Source organism: Salvelinus fontinalis, chromosome 12 (assembly GCF_029448725.1).
Source record: "Salvelinus fontinalis isolate EN_2023a chromosome 12, ASM2944872v1, whole genome shotgun sequence".
NCBI classification, from domain to species: domain Eukaryota; kingdom Metazoa; phylum Chordata; class Actinopteri; order Salmoniformes; family Salmonidae; genus Salvelinus; species Salvelinus fontinalis.
This window is the reverse complement of record NC_074676.1, coordinates 219509-242918: the sequence shown is the minus strand read 5'-3', so window position 1 is coordinate 242918 and position 23410 is coordinate 219509. Positions and strand designations below refer to the sequence as shown.

At 44.9% G+C, this 23410-nt stretch overlaps 1 protein-coding gene across 2 annotated transcripts in view; it reads left to right on the top strand.

The window, feature by feature from the left end:
- The window catches only part of LOC129866590 (hepatocyte growth factor receptor-like), an 82716-nt gene that overhangs the window by 19819 nt on the left and 39487 nt on the right, over positions 1-23410 (top strand). For both annotated transcript variants that reach the window (XM_055939338.1, XM_055939340.1), the window contains exons 3-10: positions 12539-12730; positions 16858-17019; positions 17801-17977; positions 19073-19233; positions 19825-19930; positions 20210-20346; positions 20516-20680; positions 22089-22191. In XM_055939338.1, coding sequence (XP_055795313.1) covers positions 12539-12730; positions 16858-17019; positions 17801-17977; positions 19073-19233; positions 19825-19930; positions 20210-20346; positions 20516-20680; positions 22089-22191 — 1203 coding nt within the window. The remainder of the gene's footprint in view (positions 1-12538; positions 12731-16857; positions 17020-17800; positions 17978-19072; positions 19234-19824; positions 19931-20209; positions 20347-20515; positions 20681-22088; positions 22192-23410) is intronic.

Here is a 23410-nt window from a genome sequence, read left to right as displayed (position 1 = left end):
TGGATTTTCCCCAATCATAACTCTTTGTATTCAGGACATAAAGTTAACCTGTCTAGGATCAGCGTGGCGCTAGCGGCACACCCCCCCCCCCCCCCCCCCACTGAAAAACCAGTGCCGCGAAATTCAAAAAAAATATTTTTTTAAAATATTTAACTTTCACACATTAAAGTCCAATACAGCTAATGAAAGACACAGATCTTGTGAATCCAGTCAACATGTCCGATTTTTAAAATGTTTTACAGGGAAGACACAATATGTAAAGATGTACATCTATTACCTAAAAACACATTAGCATAATCCACCATCTTTTATTTGTCCACCAACACCAGTAGCCATCACCAATTCGGCTAAACTAAGATATTTATAGCCCCTAACCAACAAAAAAACTCATTAGATGACAGTCTGATAACATATTTATGGTATGGGATAGGTTTTGTTAGAAAAAAGTGCATATTTCAGGTAGATGGCATAGGTTACAATTGCACCCACCGTCACAAATGGAATAGAAAAACTACTTAGAGCAATGTGTTTACCTACTTACTAATCATCAAACATTTCGTAAAAATACACAGCATACACGAATCGAAAGACACAGATCCTGTGAATACAGACAATATTTCAGATTTTCTAAGTGTCTTACAGCGAAAACACAATAAATCGTTATATTAGCATAGCACATAGCACATAGCAGCCCAGCATTGATTCTAGCCAAAGTGAGCGATAAAAGTCAACATCGCCAAAAGATATTAATTTTTTCACTAACCTTCTCAGAATTCTTCCGATGACACTCCTGTAACATCATATTACACAATCCATATAGAGTTTGATCGCAAATGTTTATATTTAGCCACCAAAATCATGGTTAGACAATGTGAAATGTAGACAAGCTGGTCAGAAAATGTCCTTGCGCCACTTAGACAGTGATCTACTCTTATACATAAATACTCATAAACGTGACTAAAAAATATAGGGTGGACAGGGATTGATAGACAATTTAATTCTTAATACAATTGCGGAATAACATTTTTTAATTTATCCTTACTTTTCAATACAGTTTGCGCCAAGCGAAGCTACGTCAAAAAACATGGCGTCCTAAGCCACTAAAATGTTTCGACAGAAACACGATTTATCATAATAAAAATGTCCTACCTTGAGCTGTTCTTCCATCAGTATCTTGGGCAAAGGATCCTTTCTTGGGAGCAATCGTCTTTTGGTGGAAAGCTGTCCTCTTGCCATGTGGAAATGCCAACTGCGTTCGGGATGAACTGAAAAGCGTGCCCAACTATTCACATCGTTGCAAAAATAAATGTCCCAAAATCGCACTAAACGGATATAAATTGCTATAAAACGCTTTAAATTAACTACCTTATGATGTTTTTAACTCCCATAACGAGTAGAAACATGACCCGAGTAATATTACCCCCTTCACTAATGCTTGGAACAGGTGCGGGCCGGTGTCCTCTAGGCGCATGACGCAGCTCCAAAAGAATGACTAGCCTCAGGGTTTTTTCATTTGTAGGGCCTGTGAACGCGCAATCGACCCCAATGGAATCGTCATCACGTAAAGGCATCCAGGGGAAGACGTAAGAAGTGTCCGTATAGTCATAGCAATATCAGTGCCCTTTTAACTGACTTCAGAACAGTGGCCAACATTTCTGAAATCTGAATCCATGTCAGGGAAATTGCTGTAGAATGGGCTCTGTTCCACTTAGAGACAAAATTTCAACTCCTATAGAAACTATAGACTGTTTTCTATCCAATAATAATAATAATATGCATATTGTACGATCAAGGATTTTGTGGGAAGCCGTTTCAAAAATTACCCAATTAGCATAAATAGTCTAAACAGCGCCCCCATCCCCAACAGGTTAATTTATTTGCCACATTCTTTGCAGTTTTACTTTAGTGCCTTATTGCAAACAATATGCATGTTTTTTTTTTTTTTAATTCTGTAAAGGCTTCCTTCTTTTCACTCTGTCATTCAGGTTAGTATTGTGGAGTAACTACAATGTTGTTGATCCATCCTCAATCATAGATATTAAAGACGATCTGTAACTATTTTAAAGTCACCAGTGGCCTCATGATGAACTCCCTAAATGGTTTCCTTCCTCTCCAGCAACTGAGTTAGAAAGGACCCCTCTATCTTTGTAGCGACTAGGTGTATTGATACACCATCCAAAGGGTAATTAATAACTTCACTAGACTCAAAGGGATATTCAATGTCTGCTTTTAACATTTTTAGCCATCTACCCATAGGTGCCCTTCTTTGCTAGGCATTGGAAAACCTCCCTGGTCTTTGTGGTTGAATCTGGGTTTGAAATTCACTCCTCGACTGAGGGACCATACAGATAACTGTATATGTTAAACGCTATTATTGCACAGATTGTCCATTCAACATATTATGTGACCCCCCTGGTGGCAGGGAAGTCAGGCGCAGGAGATTGAACTTGGTATAAAACAGAGCAGTTTAATAAGTGCTCAAAAACTCTGAAAACCAAAATATACAAAATAATACAAGTGGGTACAAAACCCGTCACACACCAGAACATATCTTGCACATAGCTTACAAGCAAACAATCACCGACAAGGACAATGAGGGGGAACAGAGGGTTAAATACACAACATGTAATTGATGGGATTGGAACCAGGTGTGATGGAAGACAAGACAAAACCAAAGGAAAAGGAAAAGAGGATCAGCGATGGCTAGAAGGTCGGTGACTTCGACCACCGAACGCCGCCCGAACAAGGAGAGGGACCAACTTCGGCGGAAGTCGTGACACTTATTGACTCAAGACATTTCAGCGTTACATTTTTTATTAATTTGTAAACATTTCTAAAAACATAATTCCACTTTATGGGATTTGTGTGTTGGCCAGTGACACAAAATCTCAATTTAATACATTTTAAATGCAGACTGTACCACAACAAAAAGTCAAGGGGTGTGAATACTTTCTGAAGGCACTGTGACATCATCCAAAATAATATTGCAATATGTAACCGTATTGTTTTTTTCCCCCATCACTAAAATATTTATACCTGTTGTGAATAAATAGCTTACTAACATTTACAAATATGGGAATAAGGAATAATAAATGGTGAGCAAACTGTTTGTAAATGCATTATAAATGCCTTATAAAAGGTTTATTATGGACCCTTAATATAAAGTGTCACCCATATGTCCGTATAGTTGGTCCTGCCGTTAGCCATATGGACAAAAGCAGGCCTTGAGCCAGTCCACCATGCAGCGGATACATGGACAGAAGTGTCCACGCGCCGGTCAACAGTGAACTGATGATACATTGACAGAATGTGAGAGATTTTATGTTTCAGGGTTCGGTTCAGATGAACCTTGAGTACATATAAACCTTGGTTAAGATACCTTGGTTAAGAAATGGAAGGGGATTTAAAGTCCTTCCGGGCCAAAGCATACTCTGACTCTGGCATCAGCTGATGCTAAACCCCCAGTCATTCCATTCAGCTATACTAAGCCACACACAATGGAGCCAAGAGATTGTGTCTGAATGTCTACTCAAGTATGGAGGGGATAGAATAGAAAGACACCCCCCACCCTCTTACTCCAACCTCTCAATCCCTATCCTCTCAACGCTTGTGTGGGTTTTATCACCCTGTCGCGCTCCCATACAATGCACCAACAAACAGAGACCTAGGCTATCTAGCCAAATCCCCAGGACACCATTCAGATTGGGGTAGGAGGCTTTGATGTTATCCACCCCACTGGGGATTGGTGATCTCTGGATGAATCATATTGCTGTCAAAGGAGGAAAAGGAAGGGAGGGCATGCTCACACCTGAGTGAGCATGAACTGTTTTTCTTGGAATTGAATGGTGTATTTTACGGTCAGAAAGCCCAGTATCTGGCCATGCATCTAATGGACTATCCCAATTCACTTCCAAGAAAACTTTGTCTTTGTGCATCAGGGATTGTGTCAAAAGAGAAAGATTTTGTTTTTAAAGTTGGGCTCCCGGGTTAGGGTTTGGCCGGGGTAGACCGTCGTTGTAAATAAGAATTTGTTCTTAAAAGACTTGCCTAGTTAAATAAAGGTTAAATAAAAAATAAAACAACCAGCAATTACTGGTTTGATGTATCCTATAATAGTCTCCAGCAATGAACCCTTGAGGTTGTTTTGGCAGTCGTCATACCGGTTACCGTGACAATGTTCAGTCATGTTTCAGAAGAAGAGTAAGAAGGTAGGTGATGCATTACACACAACTTCCTGTTTATATGTTGCTATAATATATTTACAGTCAAATACAAAAACCTATCCTGTTTGAAGATTTCTTCTCTGGCATTAACAGTACTGGGCCGGTATTCACAAAGTGTCCCAGAGGAGTGCTGATTTAGGATCACGTCCCCCCTTATTCATTATGATTCAAGGCTAAACTGATCCTAGATCAGCATTAACAGTACTGGGCCGGTATTCACGAAGTGTCCCAGAGGAGTGCTGATTTAGGATCACGTCCCCCCTTATTCATTATGATTCAAGGCTAAACTGATGCTAGATCAGCATTAACAGTGTTCCTGGATCTGTGCCCTTGAGAAACCAACCAGATGTACAGTATTTAGATCATAATGAATTATTCTCACATAATCTCTGTGTGTGTGTGTGTGTGTGTGTGTGTGTGTGTGTGTGTGTGTGTGTGTGTGTGTGTGTGTGTGTGTGTGTGTGTGTGTGTGTGTGTGTGTGTGTGTGTGTGTGTGTCTGTGTGTGTCTGTGTGTGTCTGTGTGTGTGTGTAGATGCCAACTTCCAGGAGTTTATGAGTGTGAAAAGGCAGTACAATGATGCATTGTTGCACTGCCGACCATTTCTCTGAACTGGGGCTTTGCCCATTGTTAGTTTGCCTTTTGTTGTGTGTTTTTTGTTTTACAGACATTATAGTATTCAGCTGGTGCAGAAATAGTTACAAAAGAAAATACTAAAAGCCACCACCACCTGCAAGTTGTCATGAAATAAATCGGAATAGCATACGTATGATAAAGTTGTGTTTGTTCTCTCCAAGTTTGCGTTGATTTTTAAACCTGCGTTCTCGTTAAAGCAAAAGTGCACTATATATACGTGGACACCCCTTCAAATGAGTGGATTCGGGCTATTTCAGCCACACCCGTTGCTGACAGGTGTTTAAAATTGAGCACACAACCATGCCATCTCCATAGACAGACATTGGCAGTCTTACTGAAGAGCTCAGTGACTTTCAAAGTGGCACTGTCATTGGATGTCACCTTTCCAACAAGTCATTTTGTCCAATTTCTGCCCTGCTAGAGCTGCCCCAGTCAACTGTATGTGCTGTTATTGTGAAGTGGAAACATCTAGGAGTAACAATGGCTCAGCCGCGAAGTTGTAGGCCACACAAGCTCACAGAAGGGGACCGCCGAGTGCTGAAGCACGTAGCGCGTAAAAATCGTCTGTCCTCGGTTGCAACACTCACTACCGAGTTCCAAACTGCCTCAGGAAGCAACGTCAGCACAAGAACTATTCATCTGGAGTTTCATGAAAGGGGTTTCCATGGTCAAGCAGCCACACACAAGCTTAAGGTCACCATGCACAATGCCAAGTGTATGCTAGAGTGGTGTAAAGCTCGCCACAACTGGACGCTGGAGCAGTGGAAACGCGTTCTATGGAGTGATGAATCACATTTCACCATCTGGCAGTACGACGGACGAAAGAAGGGAAGAAGTAGCTATGTTCAGATCCTGTGTCAGTTAAGAAAGCAAAAGGTGATATGCACATCCCATATTTAAGATAAGATAACCAATGCTGGGGAAAAAATAATACTTTAAAGGTCCAATGCAGATGTTTTTTTTATCTCAATATCAAATCGTTTCTGGGTAACAACTAAGTACCTTACTGAGATTGTTTTCAATTAAAATGGTAAAATTAGAAACAAAAATAGCTTCTTATCTAAGAGCAATTTCTCAAGCAAGAATTTTGTTAGGACTGTCTGGGAGTGGTCTGAGTGGGGAGCAGAAAAAACATTTATTGGCTGTTATTAGCAGAGAGGTTTCAAACTCATTCTTATTGGTCTATTAGCTAATGTATTGCATGGTGATGTCACCATGGAAGGCCAAAACTCCATCCCACCAAAACAGCCTGAAATGTCAGGCATTCTTTTCAAACAGCTCTTACACTAAAAGGCCATTTTCATAATTTGTATAATTTCACAGTATTATTCCAACCCCATAGTGTGGAAAAACATGTTTTTGAGCCCACTGGGCCTTTAAGATAAATAAATTAGGCATGCACACAGAATATTGATGCTCCCCAGTGCCCCAGTGCTCCCCAGGCCCTGCTGTCAGACCCAGAGCCAAGATACAGTGTATAGTTTCCTGACCCTGTTTACAACTCTTGGTTATCTGGTTCATCTTAAAGTCCCTACTGTTGGAACTGCTACTGGTGCTGTGGTCCTTCTGTGTTTCCCCACCTTGTCTCATATACACTTAGCTAAGGTCTGAATGGTTCAGTGTAAATCCATCTCCCTTTGCTCTGCGTTGGTCGTCCAAAAAATAAAAAGAGTGAGTGAGAGAGACCAGACAGACAGACGCACACACACTGAGAGCCCTAAACACACCATGCAAGTGGTAGCGGGATGACCTGAAGGAAGGAGCAGGCTTTCAGACGTGTAACTTCACTCACCGTGAAGTCCGTCAGTAAAAAGGCTCTGCTAAATGTTTTGCTGCTCGCTGGCCGGGTGGAATTGATTAGTCCAGACTACTACTGACTGAGAACCAGGAATTCCGTTTCTATGAGTTTGGCAGGAAAGCGCTTTAAAGCATGTCAGTTTGGATCTTGGATCTTTGAAAAGCAGTTACGCTCTTTTGGAATCGTGCATGTTCCCTATTCCAAGTTGGATACGTTTCCTTATTACTCATCAGGGAGCATTGGCCATTGACAACTCCTCTCCAGTGCACTCTGCTCTGGGCAGTTCCTTTTCCTTATACCAGAGTCCATTACTGTAATGCAGTAGTAGGAGACAGGGGGGTGGTTCATGGAGGAAAGGATTCCCCCTCGAAGCCCCTTCTGTCTGTCGGTGGTTGGTAATGAATACGAGTAGATAAGCGCTAATGCTAATAGTGCATGGCGGGTAAATGATGGGCTCTAACTCCGCACGTCCCGCTGCCCCAACACTAAATTATCCTCAATTTGCATTGGTCTGTTTGGTCTAATTGAATTAACATGCTAGGCTGGCGGCTGCCTGCCATGCAACAGTAAATATGCTGTATGGACTGGCTGGACTATCGGTCACAGAAAAGAGAAAGTCTTGGGCTAGTGAAGAATGCTCTATAGGTCCATGATGTTCCCTGTTTCCCTCCCATCGCCAGATATCAGTCATTGTTTAGATGACGGAGCGCCGCTACGTGCTGGAGGAAGAGCTCTGAGGATAGAAGTTCATCACAGTACGACCACAAATAATATCTTTGGCCCAAACTCTCTACATCTCGACACTGCACTCCTCTTGCTACACGAGACCAAGCTTAAGGAGCAAATTATTAGTAACTGCATTCTGCAGCTTAGGGAGAGCGAGAGAGAGGTGCTGGGTCATCATTCACTCATCATTCATTCAGCCAGTGTGTGTGTGTGTGTGTGTGTGTGACTATATAGAGTGTGGTACCCAAGGGTAGCTGCATTGTTCCCCAGCAGGATTCACAAAGGCCCCCACAGCCCCCCGGTCTGCGTTGACAGATCATTTGACTATTCAAATGAGCCACGGACACCAAGTTGTGCCTCGGTGACAGAGAGATAGAGAGAGGAAGCGAAAGAGAGAGAAGGAAAGAGAGAAGGGTGAGTGAGTGAGTGAGTGAGTGAGTGAGTGAGTGAGTGAGTGAGTGAGTGAGTGAGTGAGTGAGTGGAATGAGAGGAGAGAGAGAAGGGACAGGTGGAGAAGAGTGTGGACAGGGAGCGAGAGGGGAAGAAGAAACAATGGGAATACAGGGTAAAGGGAGAGGAGGGTTAGAGAGAAGTTTAGAGTGGGCCCCATCACCAACAAGGGCTTTTAGACCCTGTACTTTTCTCCCTCAATGAACTGAAACGCTCGTTCCCAACGAGGGGTGGGTTTAACACTCCAAAACAGAAATGAATATTATTCAGCCTGACTGAGTTCCTCTGGCGTCTGTTTATATGATGTGTGAAGTTGTTCTCTGTCCGTGCTCAATGCACCCATGCCACCCTGGGTCACCATACCTAACCCATACACACACACTCACACACTAACCCCTAACTCTGCCTGGCATCCGGAGGGCACGCATCGCCCCAGACCAGCTGGCCTCGGAGCGCCAGGGTCTAATCCAACATTATTGTCAGCTTCTCTAATTCCCCTGACACACACACACACACACACATACCCATACACACATACACAAACACACACACACACACGTGCCTTCCCTTAGCCCAAGTGTCACCCGTGGGACTCTCAGAATATAATTATGTGTCCCTACCCCCCTAACAACACATGCACACACACATGTACACATTCATGAACCATGCATACACATATAATATACGCAAGCTACGTATATTGTGTGGGGGGCCTCCACACACAAACAAACACACATATACGTACATGCGCAATTACTCACACACAACCCATCAACACCCCTTCCAGACTCTACAAAACATACATATGCACACACCCCATTACAACCCAACCACACTTGCTCCCTAATAAGTACACACACAAACAACAGTCAGTGCAAGCTGTCAGGGGGCAGAGTTGTGTTATTCTACTAAAAGGCCAGCTGACTTTGTGGAGAGCTTTGCTGCCCCACTCAAGAAATCAGCAATAACAAAGTGTGTGTGTGTGTGTGTGTGTGTGTGTGTGTGTGTGTGTGTGTGTGTGTGTGTGTGTGTGTGTGTGTGTGTGTGTGTGTGTGTGTGTGTGTGTGTGTGTGTGTGTGTGTGTGTGTGTATATATATATATGTCTCTGTCTACTCTAAGCAGTAGCCCCCAGTGTATTTTAATGACTGAGTGAAGTGAGTGTGTAGGTGTGTGTCTACTATTAATAGTAACACAGCCCCGGGCCTCCCGAGTGGCGCAGCGGTCTGAGGCACTGCATCGATGTACTTGCTGCATTACTACAGATCCTGGTTCGATACCGGGCTATGTCGCAGCCGGCCGCGTTAGGGAGACCCATGAGGCGACGCACAATTGACCCAGCGTCTTCCGGGTTAGGGGAGGGTTTGCCGGGCCAGGATGTCCTTGTCCCATCGCTGACACGGTCGCCAGGTGTACTGTGTTTCCTCCGACACATTGGTGCTTCCGGGTTAAGCGTGCATCGTGTCAAGAAGCAGTGCGGCTTGGCGGGGTTGTGTTTCAGAGGACGATCCGCTCTCGACCTTCGCCTCTCCCGAGTACCTACGGGAGTTGCGGCGGTGAGACAAGACTGTAACTACCAATTGGATATGACGAAAAAGGGGATACAAAAATAAATAATTATAAATCAAATAATAAATAGTAACACAGCCCAAGCCCAGTGGTTTTGTGTGTCGCTAGAGCCACTGGTGTGTCTACTCTAAGGGAGCCTGGCCCGAGGGTCAGAGTAGGAGTATGAAAAGGACATTAGACCTCTCTCTGCACCTTGTCTGTACCCAGCACGCGGATTACACACCCCTCTTGACTCTGGCAGGCCTCACACACACATACACACTCATGTAGACACACACACACTCACATGGGTCGCTAGCGGGCCCCGCGGAGCAGCTAAACACTGAGCCGCTGCTGCCATAGTAACCCTATCGCCTGGCCGTTGTGTTGCAGACAATGGCCGGTGGTTAAGTGTCGGGGAAAAAGGTGTACAGTGTCTCACATATCCCCCCGGCTTCTGTTTTACTGGACAAAAACATCTTCCTCAAACTTGGGAAAGGTTTGGAGACCAAAAACCAGTTGGGAGTTCACCTTTCTTTGCCTTAAAATGTCTCTTTCAATTTCAAATCAGAGCAACAACAAAAAATTGAGAGTTAGAGAGAGAGAGTAGAGAACATAGTTAACCTCGCTAAGGAAATCGTTTGCCATGACAACAGCGTGACTATTCTTCAAGACTGTGTTACTGTGTGCCAAAGAAAATCCCTAGGTCTCTCGGATAATAGCAATGGGGCTTCAAACACGACTTGTCAAAACACCCTTCCACTGTCCAATTACGTCCCCTTGATCCTCAGCGTTACCTTCACAGAGTTCTGTGGAATGCTCCGGAACCCTTTCTCTTTCTTCGTCTCTCCCTCCTACCGCTCAGCGTTGCTTTTACAAACACTCCATAGGACCCTGTTTGTTTGCTATCAAAATAATCTCCCCTGGTCCTGTTTTCGGAGCGGTTCTGTGGTGATCTCCGTAGTATCCTGGCTTGATGACATCTCAATCTCTGGGAGTAGTAAGAGAGAGAGAGAGAGAGAGAGAGGTCCCAGACTTCGGACCACTTCCCATGGACTGTATCTCATGTGGTTTACTTGCGTGAGACTCGTATCTAGAGGTGCGGACAGCGGGAGTTATGATGGATCAAAGTTGTTGGCCTGGAGATTCCGGGCAAAAGTAAACACACACAGACACACACACACACAGACACACACACACACACACACTGTAGACACATGAAAGACGGTCCATCCGTCATCTCCCCCCCCCCCCCCCCCCCCACACACACACGCACATTATATCTTACCCACCTGATCTATTTTCACTCTAGGTAGTCAGTCCTCTCTCCTTCTCAGACGTCAGATAATATTCTTCTCTTCTGAAAGAAAGATGAGGTTCTTGTAGAGTGAATCAACTCCGGCCTGACAGCTCAGCACTGCTGGCCCTCTGCAGTACAGCTGTGGCTTTTGGCATTATGTACATCCAGAGATGTTAGCCAGGAGTGCTTTTTTTACCCTGGATTTCCCTCTGTAGTTGTCTCTCTATCTATTCTGTCCTTGCTATAGCCTTGGAGCTAGTTGTAGCCAGTCCAACCTGGTTTGGCTTATGATGGATTCAGGTATACCGTAGCTTTGAAGCTGTACTGTTGTTTGTTTGTCTACCAGCCAGGACTGTCTTTTCACCTTGGAGCTAAACTCGCCTGTAATGGCCTACTCTACTTTGTCTGTAATGACTGCTCGAGACAAGCTGCTCGCTTGATTTATTACTCTCCCATTGTTCTCCTCAGCTTCAAAGCTCGCCTTTGAGGTTTACCCCAGACATTTCAGTGTTACACATCGCAAGCAAGTCACCCTGACATAGTCCTCACATGTAGTACTTCATTTACAGAGAGTCTCTCTTTGGGTGCTTAGTTAGTTGGCTATCCCTCCCTGAAGGTACAGGTACCATCAGTCAGTGTGGTGAGTGAGTTGATACTAATTCCAACTGGGTTTTAAGATCATTTGAAAATAAATGACCCACTTGACCTGCATCACTGTATACACTACTCTCTCTCTCTCTCTCTCTCTCTCTCTCTCTCTCTCTCTCTCTCTCTCTCTCTCTCTCTCTCTCTCTCTCTCTCTCTCTCTCTCTCTCTCTCTCTCTCTCTCTTTCTCTCGCTCTCTCTCTCTCTCATTCTCTCTCTTCCTCTCCCTCTCCTCCCATATGGGTTTTGGGCCAGTGTTGTGTTCCTTACTGAGTGTTGTGTCTGGGCCCTTTGGAGCGTACAGTGAAACAGTAGATGCTGCCAGGCCGGGCCAAGTGGAGTTGGTGTTAGGGGCCCCAGCCTGGATCTCTTAATCAGTAACCCTCTGCCTCTGTAGTCTGTAGCTAGCACCCTAAACTCTGTAGTTGGCCCCGCCTGTTTAGTCACGGCCCCCGCCTGCCAGCCTCGGGTTTCATAAACTATTGATGACCGACGGGGGGGGGTCCTTGACCTGAGAGCTTGTCTAGCTTGACCACACCACCCCCCCTCACCCTACCCCAAGCTTTCTCCACTTTAATGACTGGTGACCTCTTCTAATGGTTTAATGATGACGACTTAGGTTACTTTCAAAGCAGAGAGTAGGGTGGCCAAGTGAAAACCTGCACAGGGTTGCCTTTGCCAGACAGTGGTTCTGGATTGTGGCCTAGTGAAAACAGGCCAGGCGCAAACACACTTACAGAGTGGACTTTTACTCTATTACTAAAGGAGAAGACTCTTGCATGCCTTTTGGGGCGAGCTAGAGAGAGGGAGACAAATAGGGAGGGAGAAAAGCAGAAGGAGAGAGAGAGCAGTGAGCGTGTGTAACGTCATGGCAGCCGCACCGGCACGCATTCCCAATGTGTTTCCCATGAATTCCTGCCACGCACACAAACACACACACACTGTGCCAGCCACAACTCTCCATTACGAGCAGAGTCCGATGAAAGAGCAGATGAGGAGGCTTAGGGAGCCCTGCTCTCCATCCCTCTCCCTCCCATTTACCCTCATCTGACAGGGGCATGGGGGGAGGTTAGGGGTCTTGGGAAGTGCTGTGGCTCATCAGTTGAGACACTCTGAATGTAACTAGTTAAAAACCACTGGCTGTACATGACATATTTCATGCAACCGTATGTGATCCACGTATCTTATGTTGTATGTGTTTTCCTCCCCGTGTAGAGTTCGTCAGACGACTCGTTTGGCTGTGGGAAGCATGAGGAGGGCTACCGTCTGGAGGTGACCAGTACCATGGCCAGACTAGACTACTTCAGCGGTCAGTTCAGCAACGTCCTGCTCACCTCTATTGCCGTGGCGACCGCACAGGAGCAGACCGTGGCCAGCTTGGGCACCGCAGATGGACGCCTCATACAGGTAGGGGGACAGGGGGCAAGAGGGAGTACTGGCAAAGAGAGGGGAACTGTAACACTTTACTTAAACAGCCTTACGAGAGTGAGAGCAGTGAGAGTGTGAAATCACACACTCACTCAATGGAAAGGAGGCAGCATGAATGAGCCCAAAAATGTCCATGAACAGCAAAGGGTTGGTGCTGTAACCTGCTTACCCAAGAAAAAGGAAGAGGAAGAACCCAAAGCTAACTTTGAATTAGTCATAAACAAAAAGTCAATTGAGCTCCTGAGTGTATACAGAAGGCTCAAACCTGCAAAACTGCCTGTTGGTGCCGTGGCCAGACAGCACAGTCTCCCTTTCTTTTTGTGCATGTAAATGGGGCAGGATGTTGGTACGTGACCAGTGAAACCTGACATTTTGGGAACACAAGGGGCCGACACACAGGTGGCTGCCAGTACAGGGGCAGGTTAGGAAACACCACAGCTGGGAGGAGGGCGGCTTCCTTCCTATTTGCTCAACACATGACCCCTGACCTTGCCTCGCCATGCTTCCACAAACCCTCCTGCTGCGTTCCGTCGTATGTACCATCTGAGCAAACAAACCACGTCTAGTTTTGACTATTAAGTACAGCCATTGGTGGATTTCACTTTCCGCTTCCCATTTGTGTTTGTAGGCCCTCAGCAGCGGTCTTACTGTCTCCTATAGAGACAGGATTTACTCAGGAGATGGCTCAGTCTAGCCTAGTCCCAGATCAGCCAACATCCTGCCCATTTACATGCATAATGCATAACCAATCTTGGACCAGGCTAGGTTGAGTCAGGTCAGGTGGAAGTGGAACACTGGCGGATAAGAGCTTTTGAGTTTTGTTCTGTCTTGCATGCCCCTGTAAAGGAAGCTCTGTTTGGCCTCAAACTCTCTCTGATGTTTTATGAGTACTTTTAGAAAAACTGTGTTTAAAAAAGTCACGGAAGAACGATGGGAATGGGCGAAAAGGCGACGACAGCTGCGCGGAAGCAGGGTTATGAGCCGAACTGCCCGTTAATGGCAAGCGCCGAGCTTCGATGACACGTTCCCTCGCACAGCATTTCTCTCTCTCTCTCCACCGAGTCCCCGCAGCTGTTGGCATGTTTTTTTTCTCACTCTTTTTTTTGTTGTTGGTGAAATTTCTAACCTCATTGTCTCGGGATGGGGGTCTGGGAAGGAGAGAGCAGGAGACCAGCTGTCCTGAGAGAGGGATGCAGTGGACCTCATGGGGGGGGGGGGACTTTAAGAGACGAGGTGAAGGTAGGGAAAGATTGGTAGAATGGAAGAGTTGTAGTACGAGAGAGAAATATGGGTCCGAGTGTAGAAAAAAGAGGGAGGGAGAGAGGTTGTAAGGTTGAACGATTCTTATTAGAATCCTAGGAAAGGCCTCTGTCAACTGCCTTTCTTTCTGTTTACCCTTTGTTCCCAAGGAAAAATGCTCTTAGCACCAATGGAGAGAACAAAAGAGAGAGGATAGGAGAACGAAAGAGAACGCTGTGCTGTGTTGTGCTGTGTGCCCGTGGTCTCTCCATTCTGGCTCAGGAAATCTCTCCCTATGGTTCAATATCACTGTGAAAATAGCACAGTGGCTGTGTTTATAGGCTAAATTCCCCTGTCTAATACAATAAGCCGTAATTCACACCACTATTACCCCTGGAGAAAGAGACTAGGCCATTCAGTCTTTGGTTGTAGCTGAAGAGTGGAGTAGGAAATAGTGTTCCCTGTGAGAAAGGAGACATGCCATTCATTGACTCGCTGAAGTCTCTCAAAAAAGAAGACATTGGTTTTCAGCTGCACTGTTTCAATGCTCCAAGGTGCCTTGTCAACAAAGGACCTTGAAAACAGGCGTTAGTGTCCACATCTGACTATCTGACATGACTTAAGACTAAGAGGGTAGCAGCCCCTCCTCATACTCTTTACTGAAACGCAACGTTCATTTAAAGTGAGTAAAGCTGACATGCACGCGCACACCTTGCAGTCACACACCTGGCGGAGGGCCATAGTCAATCAAGAGATAAGCTAGAGATAGAAGGAGAGGAGGGGTGGGCGGGTGATACAGTGGATGATATAACCAAAGTGTTCCTATGTCAACCAGGACAGAACCACACTCTATTACAGCCCACTGTTATGTTTCACCCCAACCCAACCGGTCCTGAGCGCCAAGCCTGTAATTGCAGCGTAACCACCGATGATATATGTCACTCCAGGTGTGCGCTGCACTGCATCTGTGTGTAGGAGTGTGTCTGTCCGTGCATGCGTATATGTGTGTTTGTGTGTGTGCATACGGGCGTGTGTGTGTGTGTGCATGAAGGCGTGCGTGTGTGTGCATGTGCGTGTGTGTGTGTGTGTGTGTGTGTGTATGAAGGCGTGCCTACGTCGGCGTGTGTGTGTGTGTGCGTGTGCATGTGCGTGTGTGTGTGTGTGAATAAGGCTTCTGAAACACCTCACAACATGTCCAGGTACAAGATGCTCTCTTGCTGCTCTCTTGCCTTCGGGCAATGTCTTTTGTCCCTCCGTCTCACTGTAGCTCCCTCCACCTCCATGGTGGTTAAGTGCTAATCTGCCAATCTGTCATCTCACTCTCAATATAGCAGCATTATTACCCTCCACACAGTAGTGGGAGTGGCTCGCCGGGCCCATACAATGCCAATGGGAAAAAACACACACTTTGCATGTGAAGTGAAATATAGTTCAGTGTTACTGTGTTAATAGTCCCTCACAACTAGATAACCTGGTCTGCACCACAAGATTCCATGACGTTCCCTCTTTGTTACCGTATTCTATTCTATTGCAACCTTCAATCTTGTACGCCACCCGATTAGTAGAAACAGCAGAAGATTGACTCAGCACTAAACGGTCCTACGAAATCTCCATGCCCAAGTTCATGTCAAGTTTTTTTTCTGGATCAAAAAGGCTTGGAAGGGGCCGTGGTAGGGTCTGTGGTAGGGGCGCGGTCGGCCTGGCGGCCTGGCTGAATTTCAGATAACATTTTAGAGGCCGTTATCTTGGTGGTGTAGAGATATTTTCGAATTTTTAAGCCAATTTCCTGCATTTTTACTAATTTCTCCATGGAGCTGAGTGAAATGTTTGCAGTTTGAAAGCTAATTTCCTGCAATTCTATACATTCTGCCGTGCTGCTGAGAGAAAATGTTGCCCTTTTAAAGCACATTTCCTGTGATTCTATTTATTCTCCCATGGAGCTGAGATCAATTTTTTCCACTTTTAAAGCTAATTTCCAGGAACTCTATGCATTTTGCCATGGCTAATGCTGTGTTATTTTGCTCAAACATAATAACAAAATCTATACTGCTAAATTCATTGTTTTGGTAATTGTCAATGTTCCCTGACTGTCTAGATTTTATTTTGGGGCCTGTTAGTTATCAAAGATTATATTATTTAAAGGCCCAGTGCAGTCAAAAACTAGATTTTGCAGTGTTTTTTATATATTTCCACACTATGAGGTTGGAATAATACTGTGAAATCGTTTAAAAAAAGAGCTGTTTAAAAAGTCCACCTGAAATGTCTGCCTGTTTTGGTGGGATGGAGTTTTAGCCTTCCTGAGGACATCACCAGGTGGTAAATTAGTAAATTGACCAATAAGAAAGAGTTCCAAACCTCTCCCAGTAACAGATAGTTTTCAGTTTTCCCCTCCCCACTCAGACCACTCCCAGACAGTCCTATCAAAATTCTTGCTTTCAAAATTGCTCTTTGCTAAGAAGCTATGTTTGTTTCTTTTTGACCATTTTAATTGAAAACAATCACAGTAAGGTACTTCAGTGTTACCCAGAAATGATTTGATATTGAGATAAAAACTGCTGCGTTGGACCTTCAAAAATATATAGGTCCATTATCTTTTCTACATACTTTATATTTGGTTTTAGCTGTTTAAGTTTACACTGAAAGAGTTTTTCCCGAAAATGTATTTCTACACTGTGTGGACTTACGCAACCTGAAGAAACGCTTAGGCAGTCTGCCCAAGTACAGCACCCCACAGTGCCTTTCTACATTATTACATTGCTTTATTAATAACTGAGGTATGTGTGGCATCTCCGGTAGACAGGGTTTTTTATTATTAAATGATATAACTCTGTGTTTAACTGAGCTGGCCTGGCCTCTGTCTTCCCCAGGTGGTGGTTTCCCGTTCCAAACGCAGCACGCCCCATGTGGACTTCCGTCTGGATGACTCGCGCCCCGTGTCCCCCGAGGTGGCTCTCCTGTCCCCCCAGCGCCACCACGGCTCCCCCCAGCGCAGCCAGGACGGCTCACTATTGTTGGTGACAGGAAATAAGGTGGGTAGACAGTAGACACAGGGGAGGGAGTATCAGAAGACATGAAGAAACACACACACACACAAAGACACACAGTGTGTAATGATACACTCAAAGACACACACACACACACACACACACGCGCACTGTATCGACACACACATACTTTATATTCATAACAGACATTCTTTACATTAGTGGTTTGATGGAAACACCAGCCCCCTGGCACTAAGACACAGTGTTCAACATTGACCAGAGCCAACAGATTGTTGGAAACAATGTCCTGAAAGCTTGACATCAATGTCCTACAACAGTTCAGCCAACAGTTGAAAATAAATGTTTTCCCCGTATGCCCACATTGATCAGAGAATTTTTTTTACAAAATTTTTTATTGTCAATGGCCTACGTACAATACCCCATAATGTGAAAGTGGAATTCTCTTTTTTTCAAAGATTTTACAAATGTTTTCACTTTGTCATTGTGGTATAGTGTGTGGATAGGTGAGAAAAAAAGACTTAATCCACTGTTGAATTCAGGCTGTAACACAACGAAATGTGGAATAAGTCAAGGGTATGAATAGTTCCTGAAGGCACTGTACAGTATGATGTTTTTACAATGAAGTAATGCATAACTATATAATATTATAATAGTAATGATATGGTATTTTAGCTTAGCAGATGCTTTTATCCAAAGTGTCATATAGTTGACCAATGCAGGAATCAAACCCACAGCATTCATATGTACCAAACAAACTTGTTTTTGCTTAGTCTGTATTCTGATTGGCTGTCGTGTGTACGCCCAGATCACCAAGGTCCCTCTGATTGGTCCTGGCTGTGAGCAACAGTGGATGTGTAGTTCCTGCCTGCTGGCGCCAGGTTTTATGGGATGTGGCTGGTGTGACGGCCGCTGCACCAGGGCAGCCCAGTGTCACCCAGCGTCCCTCTGGACCCAGGACTCCTGCCCTCCCGTCATCACCACGGTAACTAGCCAGTTCAAGTTTAAAAAAAAAGCTTTGTTGTCCACAAGCACAACATTTCACAACACCCCCTATGTCACTCCCTCTGACCAAAACACTGGGACTATTGTTGTTGTTTTGGTCTTTATTGTGAGAGTGTCTACATAAACAAAGACAAGCTGCTAGTGACTAGTGTCATCTGAGGCCATACAGGTAACTGCCAAAATAAAGGAAACACCAACATAAAGTGTCTCAATAGGGGGTTGGACCACCACGAGTCAGAACAGCTTCAATGCACCTTGGTATTGATTCTACAAGTGTCTGGAAATCTATTGGAGGGATGTGACACCATTCTTCTACAATAAATTCCATAATTTGGTGTTTTGTCGATGGTAGTAGAAAACGCTGTCTGAGGCACCGCTTCGGCATCTCTAAGTGTTCAATTTGGTTGAGATCTGGTGACTGAGACAGCCTTGACATGGTTCACGTCGTTTTCATGCTAATCAAACCATTCAGTGACCACTCTCGCCCCGTGGATGGGCGCATTGTCATCCTATGGGGGCATAGCCATGGTAGCCAAAATAATGCCCCAAATAATGGCCTGCCCTGCATTTTTATACATGACCCTAAGCATGAGGGGATGTGAATTGGTTAATTATGTCAGGAACCACACCTGTGTGGAAGCACCTACTTTCAATATACTTTGTATCCCTCATTTACTCACATTTTTTAAATTATTTTGGCAGTTACCTGTAGCTAATTCTACAGTATACTATATGCCATATACCCTTTTGGTAAGTATGGAAACAAAGCTCCCACTAGTAACCTGGATACATTACACAGTGACACAGTGGGATTTGGCTGTGAACAAGCTAGTCATGTTTTTACTGGAGAACTTGTAAGCGACTCCTCCATTGTTGTTTAAAGGTTGTCTGCCTGGTCGCTTGTCGTTTTTAGTGTGTGGTTTTTACACTTGTTTTTGGATGCCAGTTGTCTCTGCTAAAACCAGCACCTGGATCTAGAAGTAGAGGGTTTTCTCTTTTTTTGTCATCTGATTGTTTGGAGGTTGTTTGAAGGATGTTTAAAGGTTGTCCTTGGGTTGTTATTGTGTTTGTGTAGATCTCCCCAGCCAACGGACCCCTGGGAGGGAGCACCAAGGTGACGGTGTGTGGGAGGAACTTTGGCTTCAACAAGACGGAGAGGTTTGACCACACGCTCATCAGCCTGGACGTGGCCGGAGCACCCTGTAAACTACTGAAACGAGAGAGCAACAGCAACAGGTGAGGGAGGACGGACGGGGATTGGGGTGTGTGTGTAGGCGGGGGGGGGGTAGTGCATGCATGCTTGTGGATGAGTCAGTGGGTGGGTGGTGTGGTGTTGTGTTTGTGTGTGTACTGTTAAATCATGCGTTGGGATAAGGGTGAGGGTAAACAGTTGAATGAAGAATGTTAAGGAAATGGCACCATAGAATGAGGACTCCAAGTGCCGGAGCGCATTCCCACATTGCATTGCATTCTGCTCATGACTTTACTAAGTGTTAAATTGGTGGGAGAATGGCTGCGTACAGAATTTCACTCTTTCCAATCCAAGAGGCCATGCCAAACAACAGCGTTTAACTCAAAAGCCCATGTTACCAAACATCCCCCCCCTCTGATAGTCAACTCATTGTGTAGAAGATTGAACCCCCGAAAGATGGCCTCTTTGTGCTTTTCTGCAGCGTAGTAAAGTCATCATCAAATTAGGTTAACTGCTTGCTTACCCCAACAAGAGTGAGCACACAATGTTTGTTGTTGGTGTCCTTGTGCCTCTCTTGCGGGATAAATCATGTTTTATTGAATCGCGTGTGTGTGTACACGTCTCTGTGTGTGTAGGTTGGTGTGTGTTCCGGCGTCTCCTGTGAACTCGTCTCTGGCTAGTAGTGTGGTGAAGGTCCACAGTGGCAAGGAGATGTCCCAAACACAGGGATTCACCTTTGTGGTAAGAACTGAATGCTGTCTCCACTCACAATCACAATATGAACTCAGTGGACAGCAGTCATTAACCCTGGTCCTGGAGAGCTAAAAATGCAAGCGTTGGTTCTCTCTCTAGCTCTCCACGACTACAGTTGGTGCCCACTGTCATAGACACTGTAGGTACAGTGTGTCAGATGGATGGACGGATTGATTACTTGCAGTAACTGACTGATTTGCAAATGAACTGTAATTGTGGTTGTTGTTGGGTTTGAAGTGGTTTCTACTCCCCTCCCGTCTCGCACAGAACCCAGTAATCAGGGAGATCTTCCCTGCATTCGGTCCTAAGTCAGGAGGCACCGTGCTCACCATCAGAGGCTCTTTCTTAGACAGTGGCAACACCAGACAGGTCACTGTTGGGAACGCAACCTGTGAGATCCTGAGGTGAGTAACATCGTGTTTCTGCTTCGAGTAAAAATGCTTGTGTGTGTGTACATGCGGACAAACATACACTGTATTTAACAGGTTTGGGTTATTATCCAAATGTGAGGAATTGTGTTGTGTGTGTGTACTCTCATGAATATGCCGGTGTGTATTTTCTCTCTTTCTCCAGTGTGTCAGTTACCATGGTGATGTGCAAAACCCCTCCCCAGTCGGCCCCGTCCCTCCAGGCGGTGCATGTGAGGGTGGACTTTGCGGTCCGAGAGGCTCCTGTACTCTTCACCTACAACGAGGACCCTCTCATCTCCAGCATCCAGCCCACACGATCCTTCATCAGGTACTCGATATTAGTGTGCTAGTTCGTCCGTTAGTAAGGAGGAAGGCAGGCCGCAGAGCAATAGCAGGGGTAATGAGTAGGTGTCGACAGAGGCAGCTAGGGAAAGAGATATAGCTATTTTTTTTATCCATAGGAAGAGGTTCCATCGGATACAGGTGTCAGAGAGGGAATGAGAGATTGTATGGGGGGAGTTTATGAAAACAGAGAAGTCACAGAGAGAAAGAACAAGTAGCAAGTGTGGGGTATATAGAGGAGAAGAGAAAGTGAGAGAGACATTCATAAAGGATAAGTGGGTGAAGAGGGACACATGAAATACAAATCTATTCGGCTGCTGGTGGGCAAGGAGACCCCCAGCTCCGCTAAAACCATTGGCAACCATGTGCCGTTTTCAAGGGATTGTTAAATAACTGTTGTAACTATTTGGTTGGAATGTCATCACCTCTCGAAGAGCATGGTCAGAACTACACCTTTCCCATTATTCCACATCAATCATCAGAGTTATACAGCAAGTAACTGCATGCTTTTTATGACCAGAAAGCATTGATTGAGCATGTGTTTTCAGATGGGTGAGGGTAGCCTATCGATTTGGCATGGAGCTAGCTAAGCGAACAACATGTGTCATTTGGCTCCCTCAGAGATTAGACTAAAGAGCTTGACATCGGCATTTCTTTGACTTAGTAACATTGCCAGTCGGATTACCGTCCTCACCTCTATAGATGGCAAGCAAATCAAACGACATTTGGATGTAGCCTTCGAGCTTTGTTAACTGTTATTAGCTAGCTAGCCAATTTGACCTGGTCCGTCAATAAATGGAGCCTATCATGTTTGTCAGCAGCGATCGTGATTAAACCCTCTTGCAAACAACGTAGAAAAGGGGATCGAACTTCGCTAGGAAGGCCTACGTTGTTTTGGGGGGGGGGGGAGTACATTAGGTATACTTACGTCTATGTGTAGCCAACTTTGACAGTTTATATCGTCAGATACGCCCTTCTGCTGCTTGACAGGCAGATCTCACAAAGGATGGGAAATGAACGTAAACCACTCATAGCCTACTTGTCACTTATACAGTAGTTCACTTTCATTTGACTGTGTATCACTCAAATATCCAATTAATGGTGGCCAATATTACTGGATGAATTGATTTTTAATGATCACTGAAAGCATGCAGTTACTTGCGGTACGACTCTGATGATAGAGCTAAATGTGCGCAATTGTTCGGCATGGAATAATAATGCATTTGTAATTATGCCTATGTTCTTCAAGAGGTGATGATTTTTGCAGGACAGTCGACGTTTATTTAACAATCCCTTGAATCCGGCACGCGAGTGACTAATCACGAACAGCCATTTTCTCCATGGAGGTCACACTGTGTCTTTATTCATGGCTACTCTCTCTGTGTCCCCAATAGCGGAGGCAGCACTGTGGTGGCCCAGGGCTTCTACCTTCACTCGGCTTCCCCGCCTCAGATGGTGCTCATCCCCACAGCCCAGGAAGGCAAGGTCTTCACCGTGGTCAGTGTCATCACCTTTATTGAACTAGGAGTGAGGTTTAGGAAGACCTCTTTCCCATTGAGTGTCTGTCCGTCTGTTGAGGCGACCAACCGGAGATCTTCCAGCCTGTGCAAAAACAAAATACCTCCAGGCCCCTGTCAAACAAACCGTGTGGCTGTTATTCTCATTAAGACCCCCTGAAAAGAGGAGAAAATATGTGAAATATTAGGGTAACGGTGCTAGATAGATTTGTACGAATGGATGGAGGGGAATGGAAAATCTACGCTCCATATGCGATAGAGGCATCACCTCTGAGTCACACAGTAATGTTACAGTAACTGACTTGGTTTATTATCTGGCTTCAATCTGCTCAATCTGGGTTGATTATCTTTTTTGCATCCCAAACAGCACCATAATCCCTATATAGTGCACTACCTTTGACCAAAACCCTGCGGGACACAACCGTGGTTTATTATGCACTGCAAAGGGAATAGGGTGCCATTTGGGACACAGCCATGGCCTCAATCTCTTCGATCTGTGTTGATTCTCCGTATTCTAAGAAAGCTGTGGTGCGTACACATGTATTCAGGCCCTATCATGGTTACCACAGTTACCACAGCACTAAAGAATCCCTGACCTGACTCTCCGTGCGTTCCACTTTTATAAGGAACCCTGATAACTAGATAGAAACGTAGGTTTCGTTGCAGTTGTTTTTTAATGTTACCCTCTGTCTTGAAACAAACTGGTACACCTTAGTGTCCAAGACTCCCGACTTGGAGTTGGCCCACATTGTGACACGTTGTTCTCAAATCAGATGTTATTGGTCACATACACATGGTTAGCAGATGTTATTGGTCACATACACATGGTTAGCAGATGTTATTGCGAGCGTAGAGATATGCTTATGCTTCCAGGTCCGACGGTGCAGCAGTATGTAACAGGTAATACAGTATCTAACAATTCCACCACAAAACCTGATATCTAACAAATTCCACAACAAAACCTAAAACAGACACAATCTAGTAAAGGAATGGGATGCGAATATATAAGTATAAAATATACGGATGAGCAGTGACAGAGCGGCTAAGATGCAATAGATAGTAAAGAATAGATAGTGGAGGATACAGTATACAGTATACACATATGAGATGAGTAATGCGAGATATGTAAACTTTCTTACAGTGGCATTATTAAAGTGACTAGGGTTCCATTTATTAAAGTGGCCAATGATATCAAGTCT